At 41.0% G+C, this 16,683-nt stretch overlaps 1 protein-coding gene across 1 annotated transcript in view; it reads right to left on the bottom strand.

The window, feature by feature from the left end:
• LOC136877820 (synaptogenesis protein syg-1) overlaps positions 1-16,683 on the bottom strand; it is a 493,171-nt gene that overhangs the window by 53,851 nt on the left and 422,637 nt on the right. Inside the window, exon 10 of the mRNA XM_068228753.1 lies at positions 15,958-16,071. Coding sequence (XP_068084854.1) covers positions 15,958-16,071 — 114 coding nt within the window. The remainder of the gene's footprint in view (positions 1-15,957; positions 16,072-16,683) is intronic.

Below are 16,683 nucleotides of genomic sequence, written 5' to 3'. Positions count from 1 at the left end.
ATTTTTTTAAAGACTATATCTACAGAATATCTTGGAAACGTAAAATCTTACAGACGTAAAAAGTGGGTGTTTGGAATCTCCTGTAAATGTAAAGAAACATAGGTGATATGTTTTCGGAAACTCCACTTAAGGGGAACTCAAAAGGGGATAAATTTTAAAATGAGAATTTTTACAGTATATCTATAAAAACTTAGCATGTTACAGAAGTTAAAAATGGTATTTATTATCTCTATTAAACATAAAGAAATGTGTATTTTTAGTTTTCGGAAATGCCACTTGGGTGGAGGGGGGGAAAATGTGACTGAAAATGGTGTTGAATTCTTTTAATTAGGCTACTGATATCTCAAAAATGAAGATGTTACAGACGTGAAATTTGATATTTGCAATCTGCTATAAAAGTAAAGGAACACGTATTCTCGGAAAATCCAATGAAGGGGGGGAGGGAGGGGGTGAAATAATTGAAAATTTAGTTGACTTAATTGTATGTGAACACATACATCTAATAAAAACTAAAGCTGTTACAGAGGTGAAAATTCGTATTTGGATCTCCTTTAAAAACAAAGAAAAACGCGTTTTTGGGAGGAAACCATCTTGGAGGGTGGGAGTGTAAAGGAGTTGAATTCCTGTTATGAGGACACATAAATCAAAAACTGAAGAAGTTAGAGTCGTGATAACTGGTATTTAGAAGATCCTTTACTATTAAAGAAACAAGTAATTTTTGCGGGAATATTCACTTAGTGGGAGGGGGGGTGTAGTGTGAAATGAAGTGAAAAAATCAATTATTCTTATGGGGATACTTATATCTCAAAACTGAAGGTAATAGACGTGAACATTGGTGTTTGGAATCTCCTTTAAACATCAAGAAGCAAGCATTCTTTTAATTTTTTGGGGGGGAGTGGGTGGCGGTAAATAAACTTAACGGTGGTGGGGTGTAGAAGGAGGTGAGACAAATTGATTTTACTGTTCTTAATGTACTTATAAGGATCATCCGTTGCTCAGGCGGCAGCGCGCCGGCCTCTCACAGCTGGGTTCCGTGGTTCAAATCCCGGTCACTACATGTGTCATTCGTGCTGGACAAAACGGAGGCGGGACAGGTTTTTCTCCGGATACTCCGGTTTTCCCTGTCATCAGCCATTACAGCAACACATAATAATAATAATAATAATAATAATAATAATAATAATATTAATAATAATAATAATGTTCCGGACTGTCGTCAGTTGTGCGGACTGCGCTGGAAACGGCTCCTGGACTGGTAATGACTAAGAATGCAGTCCGGCCGTGGGTTTAGTGCCGCCAAGGCACCCAATATGACACCACGCCGGTTCTCCTGAAGATTTTATCCATATTAAAAATGATTATAGGAAAATATGGCAAAGATTTAGGGACCCAACTGACCGGGAGGAATACCTGAGCCTAGCCCGGGTAGTACGAAATCGATTGCTGGAAAGGAAGACTGAAAATGGGAGGAAACATGCCGTAATCTAATAGAGAACGAGTCAGATCGGGAATTTTGGTGGATTTTCGCCGAAAACGAGTCAGATCACGAATTTCGGCGGATTATATATCTAAAACAATAAGCATTCAGTTATAAATTTCAGTAGCGAACAACATGCTTGATTATTTTCTTCCATTTTCTTGCAGATATATACAACACTTCATGTGTGTAAAAACTTGCTATGAGGGTTACGTTAGTGTGCATGTACATGGTGATCCAAAAGTCCGTTCACATTTGACGAGGCAATACTTCACGGATTATCGGAGGTAGAGACGTAAAAACTGACACACAGGATTTGCACAACATTGGGTTTTATCAACACTAACAACGAGTGCACAAACAGGCCAACAGATGGCGATGGACAGCAACACGTCAGTGATGCCACATGAGAAACGTGTACGGTATAAAAGGAGCTGCCGTGAGAGAGGCATCAGATGCGGCGCCAATCGATACATGGCATGCTTAGCCTCCCCGGTCCCCAGACCTCAATCCATGTGATTATTACTTGTGGCGTTACCTGAAGTTGTAAATCTGCCGCGATCGTCCGACCTCATTAGGAATGCTAAAACACAACATCCGACGGCAATTTATCACCATACCTCCGGATATGCTGTACAGTGTTGTTCACATCATTGTCCCTCGACTGCAGGTATTGTTGATAAACGACGGCCGACATGCTGAGTATGAATTATAAAGAGCATTGCATTTCCTGAATATCTTGTTATGCCAGTTATTGCTTGTGTATCGCACGAAGTGCCATCTGTTGGTCATTTTGTGTACATTATTTCGGTGTCAGTAAAACACCATTTGTGAAGGTGAAATTATCAGTGTATAACAGATGTGCTCCATATGTTATTATGTAGATAATTACCTCTCTACCTCGAATATTCCGTGAAGTATTGCCTCGTCAAATGTTAACGGACATTTGGGTCACCCTGTACATAAATAGGAAATAAGAATAACAGGTTCATAACATGAACAGAAGCAGCTCGAAATATTAAACGTCTCTGAATGGTGTTCACCATTTGGAAGCTCCGTATAATACTGCATTTGCGTGTACTTTTGAGATAACCTGAATACGTCGTGGCATGTTGAATAAGAGAGAAGCAATTAGAGTTGTGACAGAGAAGTTTCAACGAGAGAGAGAAAATATTGCTTAGTAAGATATTTCCTGTATTGCAGGATATTGAATACACTATGCCCAGGGAAACAGAAGTGTTTTTTTGATTCAGAATTTAAACGTATTCCGAATTTATATATTTCTATTTTTGTACTCACAGTTATACACCTGAATGAGTAAATTTAATATGATCCGTTTCGTGATATCGTACACTGACTGACAGAGCAAATGCAACACCAAGAAGGAGTGGTCAGAACTTTATGCCAATTGCAGGGTAGACTGACGTCACTGAGGTATGCTCATGATGTGAAATGCGCCGCTGTGCTGCGCACGTAGCGAACGATAATGGGACACGGCGCTGGAGAATGGCCCACTTCGTACCGTGATTTCTCAGCCGACAGTCATTGTAGAACGTGTTGTCGTGTGCCACAGGACACGTGTATAGCTAAGAATGCCAGGCCGCCGTCAACGGAGGCATTTCCAGCAGACAGACGACTTTACGAGGGGTATGGTGATCGGGCTGAGAAGGGCAGGTTGGTCGCTTCGTCAAATCGCAGCCGATACCCATAGGGATGTGTCCACGGTGCAGCGCCTGTGGCGAAGATGGTTGGCGCAGGGACATGTGGCACGTGCGAGGGGTCCAGGCGCAGCCCGAGTGACGTCAGCACGCGAGGATCGGCGCATCCGCCGCCAAGCGGTGGCAGCCCCGCACGCCACGTCAACCGCCATTCTTCAGCATGTCCAATATCGACCAGAACAATTTCCCGTCGATTGGTTGAAGGAGGCCTGCACTCCCGGCGTCCGCTCAGAAGACTACCATTGACTCCACGGCATAGACGTGCACGCCTGGCATGGTGCCGGGCTAGAGCGACTTGGATGAGGGAATGGCGGAACGTCGTGTTCTCCGATGAGTCACACTTCTGTTCTGTCAGTGATAGTCACCGCAGACGAGTGTGGCGTCGGCGTGGAGAAAGGTCAAATCCGGCAGTAACTGTGGAGCGCCCTACCGCTAGACAACGCGGCATCATGGTTTGGGGCGCTATTGCGTATGATTCCACGTCACCTCTAGTGCGTATTCAAGGCACGTTAAATGCCCACCGCTACGTGCAGCATGTGCTGCGGCCGGTGGCACTCCCGTACCTTCAGGGGCTGCCCAATGCTCTGTTTCAGCAGGATAATGCCCGAAAACACACTGCTCGCATCTCCCAACAGGCTCTACGAGGTGTACAGATGCTTCCGTGGCCAGCGTACTCTCCGGACCTCTCACCAATCGAACACGTGTGGGATCTCATTGGACGCCGTTTGCAAACTCTGCCCCAGCCTCGTACGGACGACCAACTGTGGCAAATGGTTGACAGAGAATGGAGAACCATCCCTCAGGACACCATCCGCACTCTTATTGACTCTGTACCTCGACGTGTTTCTGCGTGAATCGCCGCTCGCGGTGGTCCTACATCCTACTGAGTCGATGCCGTGCGCATTGTGTAACCTGCATATCGGTTTGCAATAAACATCTATTATTCGTCCGTGCCGTCTCTGTTTTTTCCCCAACTTTCATCCCTTTCAAACCACTCCTTCTTGGTGTTGCATTTGCTCTGTCAGTCAGTGTATTATTAATGTTTGCTCTGATAAACCCCTCATTTCTACCAATGATGGATTCCACTAGACTTAGAAATGTATCCGCAGCGATATGATATGGAGACAGAAAGAATATTACGAAACACAGGGTTATGTTACAGAGTTATTTACTTATTTCATATTGTTTATCTTAACGGATGACAATAGAACTAAAGAAGTATTGATATTATTTATGTACCGGTATGCAATTTACGGCAACAAGGAATCAATACTCCAGCAAAATCATAAATCTTTCTCCTGCCTTAAAACTCTTCGAAGCTGAAACTATTCCGACACTATGTTACGGTACAGATATCATTTGGAAAAATCACACAGTAAAGGACCTCAAGAGTCTGGAGAAATCAAAGTTTCCTTTCTTAAAATTAGCTCTAGGAATGTCCAAGTACACCATATCAAGGTTAGTATACGAACTCACGAAAAAAACTTTCCTGGTTGAGAGCATATGAAAATGATTCTCGCTCCCCTTCACGACTATCTGGGCAAATTTTGTACAAGAAAGACGAGAGAAGAGGATACAATACGGTCGGAGTTCTACACCACAAATGTAATTGGCCATGCACGGGATGAAATTAAGACCTTCTTCATTTGACAACGGGATTAGCGGTGCATGGTTACCACCACCAAATATTTAAAAACAAACCATTCCATGAACCTCAACCGGAATGAGTATGCGATCTCTGCGACCTGCCATGTGACAGATATCATATTACCAACTGTCATACAAGAAAGACCAAGCTAAATAATCTCCTATTGTAATATGTGATATTCTTTCATCATGCATACTTGTGTGCAATTATTTTCTTAAATACTCCAGCAAAAATAAAGTACAAATATCACAACTTTAGTGCCACACACTGAATTAACTCAACCACCCAATTAAGAATGATCGAACCTCCACAAAATCTGCTTTTATCTGTCATGGACATCCCAGATTATCGACGAAATATGCGCATCGGCCACGTTTTGTTCATTGATGACCAAGACTTGGGAGGGAGGTCAAAACCTCCGGGTACATGAAAACTTTAAAACACTCGGTAGCTGATTGTGGCTCCTTGTGTTTCCACCCCTTCTACTGAACCTCATCAAGTCCAGATGCTTGGCCGGAGGAAGGTTATGTTTTATGGTGCACATAACGAGTCTGCTATTGACACCCGCTCACAACCGTCTCCGTTTACAGTGGTGTCGTGAATGACAAACTTGAACTGCCGCGGACTGGAATCAGATTGTCTTCAGTGACTAATCCAGGTTCTCTTTACGCGCCAATGTGTCTGGTAGTCTCAAGGCGAGGGCGGCAACCCTGCCTTTGCCATGGCCTGACACACGACCCAGCATTATTGACATGCTGGATTATTCTGCTAGGCGTCTAGATATTGTGTTTCTTAGCCAGAACACAGTACAATTCGTATTTAAAAAATTCACACAATACGTTTGAAAACCAAAAAATAACCATAACAAGTGGAGAGAAATAAGACAAGTATTATTTATGAACCATGGCGCCAACGTTCATATCTATAATACAGATTATATAAAATAACTTGTCCTGACTGACTGACTGACTTATTCATCATCGCCGAGCCAAAACTACTGGACATAAAGAAATGAAACTTTGGGGATACATTTATATTAAGATGTAGGTGCTCGCTAAGAGAGGATTTTTGGATATTCCGTCGCTAAGGGGGTGAAAAGGGGGGGGGGGCTGAAATTTTAAAATGAGTGTATCTATATCTCAAAACTTTAAAAGTTTACAGATATAAAAATTGGTATTTAGAATCTTCTTTAAAAATAAGGAAACGCGTATTTTTTTTGTTTTCGGAAAATCCCAATAGGAGGGGTGAAAACGGGTGAAAAAGGGGTTGAATGCCTTTAATCAGGATACCGGTACTTATATCTCAGAAACTGAACATATTACAGACCTGAAAATTGGTACTTTTGATCTCTTTTAAAAATAAAGAAACGCGTATTTTTTGTTTTTGGAAAATCCTATTAATGGGAGGGTGAAAAGGGTGTGAAGTTTTAAAATGAGTGCATCTATATCTCAAAACTTTTAAAGTTTACACATGTAAAAATTGGTATTTAGAATCTTCATTAAAAATAAAGAATCACGTATTTTTTTGTTTTCGGAAAATCTTAATAGGAGGGGTGAAAAGGAGTGAAAAATGGGTTGAATGCCTTTAATGAGGATACTTATATCTCAGAAACTGAATGTATTACAGACCTGAAAATTGGTGTTTGGGATCTCCTTCAAAAATAAGGAAACACGTATTTTTTGTTTTTGGAAAATCCAATTAATGGGGGGTGAAAGCGGGGTGAATTTTTAAAATGAGTGTATCTATATCTCAAAACTTATAAAGTTTATAGATGTAAAATATGGTATTTAGAATCTCCTTTCAAAATAAAGAAACACGTATTCTTTTGTTTTCGAAAAATCCCGATAGGAAGGGTGGAAAAGGGTGAAAAAGGGGTTGAATGCCTTTAATGAGGTTACTTAAATTTCAGAACCTGAAGATATTACAGACTTGAAAATTTGTAATGGGGATCCATTTTAAAATAAGGAAACACGTATTTTTTCGTTTTTGAAAAATCCAAACAATGGGGGTGAAAAGGGGGGTTCATTTTTAAAATGAATGTGTCTATATCCTAAAACTTTAAAAGTTTACAGATGTAAAAATTGGTATTTAGAATCTCCTTTAAAAATAAAGGAACACGTATTTTTTCGTTTTCTGTAAATCCCAATAGGAGGGGTGTAAAAGGGTGAATAGTGGGTTGATGCCTTTAATGAGGATACATATATCTCAGAAACTGAATATATTACAGAATTGAAAATTTCTATATGGGATCTCCTTTAAAAATAAAGAAACGCGTATTCTCGGAAAATCCAATGAAAGGGGGGAGGTGAAAGAATTCAAAAATTAATCGACTTAATTGTATGAGAATACATACATCTAATAAAAACTAAAATTATTACGGACGTGAAAATTGGTATTTTGATCTCCTTTAAAAATAAAGAAAAACGCGTTTTGTGGGGAAAACAATCTAGGGGGGCGGAAGTGGAAAGGAGTTGAATGCCTTTCATGAGGACACATAAATCAAAAACTGAAGAAGTTAGAGTCGTGATAATTGCTATTTAGAAGATCCTTTACTATTAAAGAAACAAGTGTTTTTGGCCGGAAAATTCACATAAGTGGGGGGGGGGAAGTGTGAAAGGAAGTAAAAAATGTGAATTATTTGTATGGGGATACTTTTATCTCAAAACTGAATGTAATAGACGTGATCATTGGGGTTTGGAATCTCCTTTAAACATAAAGAAACACTCCTTCTTTTATTTTTTTAGGGGGGGAGTAAATAAACTTAACGGCCGTGGGGTGTAAAAGGAGGTGAAACCAATTGATTTTGCTGTTCATAATGTACTTATAAGGAGCCTCCGTTGCTCAGGCGGCAGCGCGCCGGCCTCTCACAGCTGGGTTCCGTGGTTCAAATCCCGGTCACTCCATGTGACATTCGTGCTGGACAAAACGGAGGCGAGACAGGTTTTTCTCCGAATACTTCCGATTTTCCCTGTCATCATTCATTCCAGCAACACCGTCCAATATTTCATTTCATTTGTTATTCATAGATCATTGCCCCAGAGGAGTGCTTCGGCAGCCGGCACAATTCCTACTCTCGCCGCTAGATGGGGCTTTATTCATTCCATTCCTGACCCTGTCGAATGACTGGAAACAGGCTGTAGATTTCCGATGTACTTATTTTGATCATAAACCGATCTTTTTTAATCTTTCCTGGGTTCGTTTTCAAGAGCCATTTTTTCCTTCGGAGAACGTTCTTGTATTACAGTAGATTCTCCTGGCATATGAATCAAAATTTAAACACATTTGAAATAAACGATAGGAATGAGATTGACCGTCCAATTGTTCACCTCTATAATAATGTCAATAATGCACGGAAGTATGTCATTCGTATCGCCAGAAATCCCGCACACTTGCCTACGCGCGGCAATGGTGCTGGTTATATTCTCGACAATGACAATAGCAGCAGATGTAATTTACCGCCAAGTAGCGGTCTTGAATCTTGCTGTGGGGTCCAGAACATCTATAATAATAATAATAATAATAATAATAATAATAATAATAATAATAATAATAATAATAATAATAATAATAATAATGTTCTGGACCGTCGTCAAATGTGCGGACCGCGGTGAAAACGGGCTATGGACGGGTAATGACTAAGAATGCAGTCCGGCCGCGGGTTCAGTACCGCCATGGCACCCAAGACGACACCACGCCGGATCTCCTGAAGGATTTGTTCCATATTAAAAATGCTTATAAGAAAAGATGGCAAAGATTTAGGGACCCAACTGACCGGGTGGAATACCTGGACCTAGCCCGGGAAGTACGAAATCGATTGCTGGAAAGAAAGATTGAAAAATGGGAGGAAACTTGCCGTAATCTATTAGAAAACGAGTCAGATCGCAAATTTTGACGGATTCTCGCAGAAAACGATTCAGATCGCGGATCTCGGCTGGTTATATATCTAAAACAACATTCAATTATCAATTTCAGTATAATACCGTAGCGAAGCACGGGTATCTTGCTACTTAATAAATATAACAATACACACAGGTAGCCCAAACTGCGTCAAATAGAAATGTCTGCATTCAATAATAATACCGGTAATAATAATAATAATAATAATAATAATAATAATAATAATAATAATAATAATAATAATGATAATAATTCCTACAGGATGCTTCGAGCTAAACTATACGTAAAATAATTTGGATTTCCTGACAAAAACTAGTCTGTAATACAACTACGAAACATGTATTCTCGACTTCACCCATCAAAAGAAGGATGTCACAGATTATGTTGTGGTGAGGGGGAACCAATATAGTATTGTATCATGTGAAATACAGAATAGGAAATACGATGAAATCATGTACTTCTCGGTAACTTTAGAACCAGTATAGAAAGAAAAACAATCCGAATGGGACTAAACCAAACAAATTAAGGAACCCCCGAGTTAGTAAATCAAAAATTAAAGCCAGTTTTTAATTCAGTCACATGAGTTAATATGTTGGTGTTCCACGAATCGAATCCTGAGGCACTCTTGAATGCGATGGCGCATGCTCCGTACCAAATTACAGAGCATTTACTGAGGAATACGGCTCACTCCTCGATGGTAGCACCTTTTAGGGCACTAATCGTTAGTACTGGACGTTGATGGTTGTTACGACCGCTCTACTACATCTTACCTTCTGCCTTCTGTCGCATTCATCTGCTTGCTCGCCCAGCTGTTCACTAACTGGCCTGTTCTCCGGCACTGTTCCTCTTCCCTTGTTGTGACGTCACACCTACGTATTTTTCATCGAGTAACTTCTCGAATCTGTTCACCACCTATATAAGCAAGCTATTCCTTAGTTTCTGCGGTCAGACATTGAGTTGGAAAACAACACGAGTGGAGAGAGCGGAACTGTTCGCTAGCGGCTGGCCCGTTGCGACGTTTTACCTACTTTTATTTGTGAATAGCTGCATTGTTTACCAACAGACTGGGTGAGCAAAATGTTACAACCTTTTATATCTTTCGTGGTCTATATCAAGATTTGAACTTTGAATGTTAAATTATTTAGTGACTTCATGGTCTCCATTCTAACTGAGTCCTGCAGACTGATACCTTTATCTATCTCATACGCCAAAATAAACTGTGCTTGGACAAGTGATAGAAGTGTTGCCACATCCTGAACATTTTTACAGGCCCGAGTGGTCGCTTACTTTGCCAACGTGATAGCTTTTAAGCAGCCTGGAAGGATTCCCCCCCCCCCCTTTCTTTCTCTCTTCTTCCCTTCTCACTCTGCTTCCTTTTTCTTTCCCTTTCTTCTTTTCCGGTATTGAGTTGTAAAAATTTTTGTCTCCCGACGTGCTATAACTCTCTTGCCCTCCTTTGGCTTTTAAATGAAGATTGTAAGGGTGGCCTTAAATCATTATTTTTCAAATATACCCCCCTTTATTTCTTAACCAAAGTGTCTTAAAAAAAGGTAGTGAACTTATTGTAGGTGCTGATTCTGTTTTTTTTTCTGTCGAACTCTGGTCTTGGGCTTTTTTTGAAAATCATAATCGTTATTCCCAAGTATTCTTAATTATTATTATTCTTGATTGTATTTTGGTTGTCAAACGGGCTGAGCCCTTGTTAAATGTTTGTAATTCCCATTCTTTGTTTGTTATACACTGCCTATTCTAGTCATTTGAAGTTTAAATACAACTTATTTTAAATCAATTCTCCTTTCTTACATTTGGTTTGTTGTACGTTCTCTCTCACTTTTACCTTTTACTTCTCCTTTTTTTTTTTTTTTTTGAACATTGTACTTACCACGGATACCCCTTTCGGTTAGCCCGCCGTGGCGTCCACTGGCTCTGCTGATTGATGAATAGTAAGTCTGATATACTAGGTTTGACCCAACGAGGTATTAAGCGCATGCCTTTCCGTGCTCCGACAAGTCACCACCAGTGAAATAACATTTGTTTGCCTATAGCGTTATGGTGTCCTAATGATTACCGTTTGACGATCTTTGATGTTGTGGGTCGACCATCCTATTATTATCTATGCTAAGATTTTCGTCCTTTTATCCATTGGTATGGACATAATATTTATTAGCACCCCACACTGACAAAAACCACCACATGGTTGGATGTTACTCTTTTGAGAAACGTGTGCGCATTCTTAGACCAGTTCATGTCCAGAGAAGACGCTGGCTAGTCAGTTCTGCCGATCATAACTTTTGCTCGATATGGATGAGCGATATTATCCTGTAGAGTAAACTCATCTCCTGTGGTCTCAGCAGAACCGCGCAGAATGTTGCGTTCGTACACTATGACCTGTTTTTCTTCAATCTGAACCAGTTATGTACGGCAGCCGAACATGATACTTGCACTGAATAGTGCTGAACCTCCAAACATTTGGTGCCGTTCTACTGAGAATGATTCATTGTAACGTTCTTCTCCTGTTCCCCGTATGCGCATAGATTTGTCATCGGGGTGTAAATCAGTCCACACTAACTTCGTAACTGAACAACGATCTGGGTGATTGCTCTTGTGTCCAAGTCTGATGTGCTCTAGCCCATTGAACGCGAGCCAGCCGGTGATGTCGTCAAAGTGGAGGAGTCCTGAGGGGTCTTCTTAAATATATCATGGAGTATATTGCGCACAGTTTGGGGTAACCCCTGTGTCGTCTTGAATCTATACCACAGAGTAGCAGCTGTACGTGTAGAGTGTCTACGTGTAGATATGCGTATATGCCAGTCTTGAGCTGCTGTTGTTCTCAATGGACCGCTCGCATGATGTCGATCTGCGACTGAATTGGTGCCTTTCAAACCGTGCAGACAGTGAGTTACCTGGTCAGTGTTAGCAACGTCAGCTTGTCCCATGTTCTCGTGCATCAAAGTGATGATTCTGATATGGTTGGCCTCTGAGAGCATATCACGAGGCATCTAATGCACAGTGCACAGAAGCAAGGCACACTGACAAGCTTGCTTGGACGTCACTTCAGCTCTTGCGTACTGGATTTGTTTGCCAGTCGTGAGTCGAATATTCCAAGCTGTGAAGAAGGTAGGTTTGCCATAACTTAAACAACGTACTCACAGTGTATTTTTTCCAAGTTGATTTACGTCGCATCGACACAGAGAGGTGTTATGACGACGATGGGATAGAAAGCAGCCATGGCCTTGATTACGGTACAGCATCAGCATTGCCCGGTGTGAAAATGGGAAACCATCGAAAAAATATTCACGGCTTCCGAGAGTGGGGTTTGAATCCACTATCTTCCGAATGCAAAACTCACAGCTGCGCGCACTTAACCTCACTTAAACCTCGTTGGCTGAACGGTCAGCGTACTGGCCTTCGGTTCAGAGGGTCCCAGGTTCGATTCCCGGTCGGGTCGGGGATTTTAACCTTAATTGGTTGATTCCTACGGCACGGGGGCTGGGTGTATGTGTTGTCTTCATCATCATTTCATCACGACGCGCAGGTCGCCTACGGGGGTCAAATAGAAAGACCTGCACCTGGCGCGCCGATCCCGTCCTGGGATATCCCGGCACTAAAAGCCATATGACATTTCATTTCATTACCTCACTTAAACGCTCGGAAACAACCTTAAATGAAACAAATATTAGTCATTGGTACGTAAACAGAAAATATGCCTAAACTTTCGTTTTTGATGAGTATGTTTTTAAATATTGTCTTTCAGTAACCCAACGCGATTTTTATTTCCTAACTCGAACTTTCACTTTAACAAAAAAATAAATAAATCATACAATTTATAGCCGCATCTTACTTGAAGTGGGATAAAGTTATGGTTCCTTCAATTCAACTGGTGTATACTGTTTTAATATACCTAATTTAAAAAAATAAGTTTCAGAATGATTACGTAAGATTTTCTGAAGGAAATATTAGTGTACTGATTGCGTGGGAATGTGCAGGTTTGAGTGGAGTTTGCATGCTCCCCCGATTATCTGCAGCTCCAATTTTAACTGTACGGTTGTTCTGATAGTAGACCTATATGAGTGATGGTATTACTTACCAGTTGTGGTGAGAGTGGTTATAGCCTCAAGGCTTTTAAACCTTTCATTATTGACGGTGCTTTAAAGTAGCAAATTCTGAAATAATACCAGGAATGTAATTCAGGCTTTGAAGTCTAATAGCGCTTGTCAATACCGCTTCTCTGAAGTTTCTACAGTAACTATAAAATACCGCTTGCGTTGTGCACACCTACATTGTTATTCTATGGAGGTTTGAACACAGCTGTGTATCGTGATTACAGCACCATTTGATCCTAACAGTGTCACAGGCTGGGTGCAAATTAATGTATATATCGTCTTGTAAGGTCCAGTATACGTTTTCTCGGTAGCTAAGAGTCCAGAGATTAGCTCTGTACAGTATTCCTGCGTTTTAGTTGACAATTACCATCTCAGGATACAAAATGCGATGATGATGATGATGACGATGATGATGCTTGTTGTTTAAAGGGGAATAACATCTAGGTCATTGTCCCGTAACAAACAAAATGTAGACTGGTACTTAGAAATACCAACAGGCCGTTAGTGATATACTGTATTTCAGAATATTTCAAACTGAAATCCAACTTATCGTGCTGTGCATTTATAGATGCGGTGTAGGTTTCCTTTACTCTAATGAATACAAATACGTTAGCATTAGCCCGGTGTGAAAATGGGAAACTACGGAAAGCCATATTCAGGGTGGCCAACGATTGGGTTCTAATCTGATATCTCCCAAATGCAAACTAACAGTTACTTTACCAGAAATGCGTAGCCATCTTGCACGGTACTATGAAATATAAAGCTAAATAATAATAATAATAATAATAATAATAATAATAATAATAATATTGCTTGTCCACCCCTTAGTCCTGTTTCCTGCTATTTGGTCGAGAATAAGGTGATATGAAATTATATGGCATGTTTTATGGCCGGATGCCCTTCCTGACGCCGACTTCAGTTCAGGAGCTAATGGAGATAAATTTAATGATACTAATGTTATTGGTTTTAAGTCCCACTAACTAATTTTACGGTTTTGCAGACGTCGAGGTGCCAGAATTTTGTCCAAGAGGAGTTTTGTTACGTAGAGGTAAATCTACCGACACAGGGTTAACGTATTTGAGAACCTTCAAATACCACAGGACTGAGCCAGGATCGAGCAAGCCAACTTTGTCTCAGAAAGCCTGCGCGATAAATTTGTTTTGACCAATAACAGATGGCTCTTGTCCAATAGCATGCTTGCTTTATAAGTGATAGTCCACGTGGAGTAATTCAAAAGCGTGCCGGTCCTGAGGCCGGCTCGCTTGTCAGGTCTCCAGTGTTGCACAACTGCATGTAGCATTGTCCAATCTCACTGCTCGCTCCTAGAAGTTATGTAGTTGAAAGGGAAAGTTGAAAACGCTGTATTTCGAGTTGGGGTAATCCTAACGCTCCTCGGACAAGGAATGTAAACACGGCCAGCCAGTTAGGCTTCAAAAGCGTGCCGGTCGTTAACGAGGAAATTGAAACAACTATACCTCTATATGCCTGCTCTCTATAATGAAGGACGCTGGTTGCAGATCGAACCATTCTACCACAGCCTTAGAAACCAGCTGATCGATTCTGAAACACTTCCTGTTCATGACGTTCTTCAGCAGATTAAAGGCATGATTGCCGCAAGCGGAGATACAATGGTTTTAAGGCGGGTGATTTGTATGACCCAAGTGAAAACAGCACCGATTGTCCATTGTTGCGTGTTGACGTGAATAACATTGGACTACAAGTACACTTCATGTCAGTTTTCCAGGTCAAAGCACCTTTCATGCATAAAAACTGAATCATGGCAGGTTGTATTCCTTTGTACATTACCACTGGAAAACGAATGTTGTCCAGAATAATCACGTTCTTAGCTGTAGCCATCCAGTGCTGCCACCTCTTGGACGTCCCGTTAATTTTAATATCTTACTTACATACTTACTCCTGGACGCTATAGCCCGTGGAGGGCCTTGGTCTCGCGAACTATCGTAGCCCACTCCTCTCGGTCGGTAGCCTTGCTTCTCCATCTTCTTACAGCCACCTTCCTGAGGTCTTCCTCCACATCATCCAGCCATCTCTTTCTTGGTCTTCCTTTCAGTCTTCTCCCGCCTTTTTTACACTGATATACTTTCTTACCTGCTCTCTCTTCAGGCATCCGTTCCACATGTCCTAGCCATCTCAATCTACTACCCTTGATATCCGTCACAATATCTGGTTCCCCATATAATATCTTTATTTCCTCATTCCTCCTTATCCTCCATACTCCATTATTACATACGGGTCCATATATTTTGCTTAATATCTTTCGTTTCCATCTCCGGAGGAGTTCTTCATCTGTGCCAGTAAGAGTCCATATCCCTAATCCATAATTCACCACTGGTTTAACTACGGTTCTATACACTTTAATCTTCAAATTCCTACGAAGCTATTTTTCATTAGTCAAGGTTTTTAGAATTTTAATATCTACAACTCTATAATTGAATAATTGAATATTTCAATTATTGAACAACGCTTGTGATTTTTACGATCCTTTTACGTATTCACTTATCGCACTTGATACTCATTGGGGTCGATAGAAACTAAATGCCGTGAACATTGGTTCCCACTTATAGGCCTATATTATACATGATAGGCGCGATTTGAGACAAGTATAGGAGAAAGGTGAGCCCAGACAATGCGATCCCCTACAAACACGACCGCTCCCATTTTCACCACACACTACCAGCAGGCCACGTTTCTTGATCGCTTAGCTAAGCTGGACTTTTTGTAGAATATCGTACGATATTATGTTAACTCTAAATATAATGGTGACAGTATCACAAAACAATGACTTATTTCTAATACTTGGCTAGCAGTGTTCCGTGTTAGACGTTTCCCTCAACACGGCGTCATAGTATATCGTTGTTGCGCCTAGAAAAATATTTGTTTAGACTCTGAGCAGAAAGGTTATGTCATGTAAGGTTCAGTACTGCATGGACTACACTACTGTATATCAACGAATTTTTCTTGTAAGTGATACTTGTGCTGCGGGTCAGTATTTAGCCCCCCGACATTGTCACATAAGAGTATTTTGAGGCACAACGAGAATGTATATCTTATCACACATAAATACTGGTGGTTAAAAATGTTAAAAATACTCACGTCCAAAGCAGCACTTTTCCCTTCGACTAGCGTAGATCGTGGCCAGCACGAGGACTACGATTAGGATGAAGCTTCCCGTCACTAGGCTGAGAAGGGTGGCGATAGGAATGGGCTCTGAAAAAGAAGAGAAGTGACTTTAAAGTCAATGATATAAAAAATTTAGTATCTTCATACAAAAATCCAAACTTTTTCATTCAATTATCGGATGACGGTATTCTCAGCATTTTATAGTCTTTTAGTCCGATTTTCAGCTCTGTATTTTAAAATCCATGTACGATTAGAAATTGCTCGTACTAGCTTTCTAAAAGTTCCTTTTTTTGCTAGTTGCTTTACGTCGCGCCGACACAGATAGGTCTTATGGCGACGATGGGACGGGAAAGGGCTAGGAGTGAGAAGGAAGCGGCCGTGGCCTTAATTAAGGTACAGCCCCAGCATTCGCCTGGTGTGAAAATGGGAAACCACGGAAAACCATCTTCAGGGCTGCCGATAGTGAGGTTCGAACCTACTATCTGCGGAATACTGGATACTGGCCGCACTTAAGTGACTGCAGCTATCGAGCTCGGTCTTTCTAAAAGTGGGGAATCTACTGTATGACAGAAACCTCACCTTGGAGACACATCACAACTTCTTCAGATGCTATGTATACTCAGTGCTTTTGTACGGCGCTGAAACATGGACTCTGAAATATAAAACCATTAGGATAATAAATGCCTTCGAGATTTGGGT

The sequence above is a fragment of the Anabrus simplex genome, chromosome 7 (assembly GCF_040414725.1).
Source record: "Anabrus simplex isolate iqAnaSimp1 chromosome 7, ASM4041472v1, whole genome shotgun sequence".
Lineage (NCBI taxonomy): Eukaryota > Metazoa > Arthropoda > Insecta > Orthoptera > Tettigoniidae > Anabrus > Anabrus simplex.
Note: the sequence above shows the minus strand (reverse complement) of the source record. Positions and strands in the feature narration are given on the sequence as shown.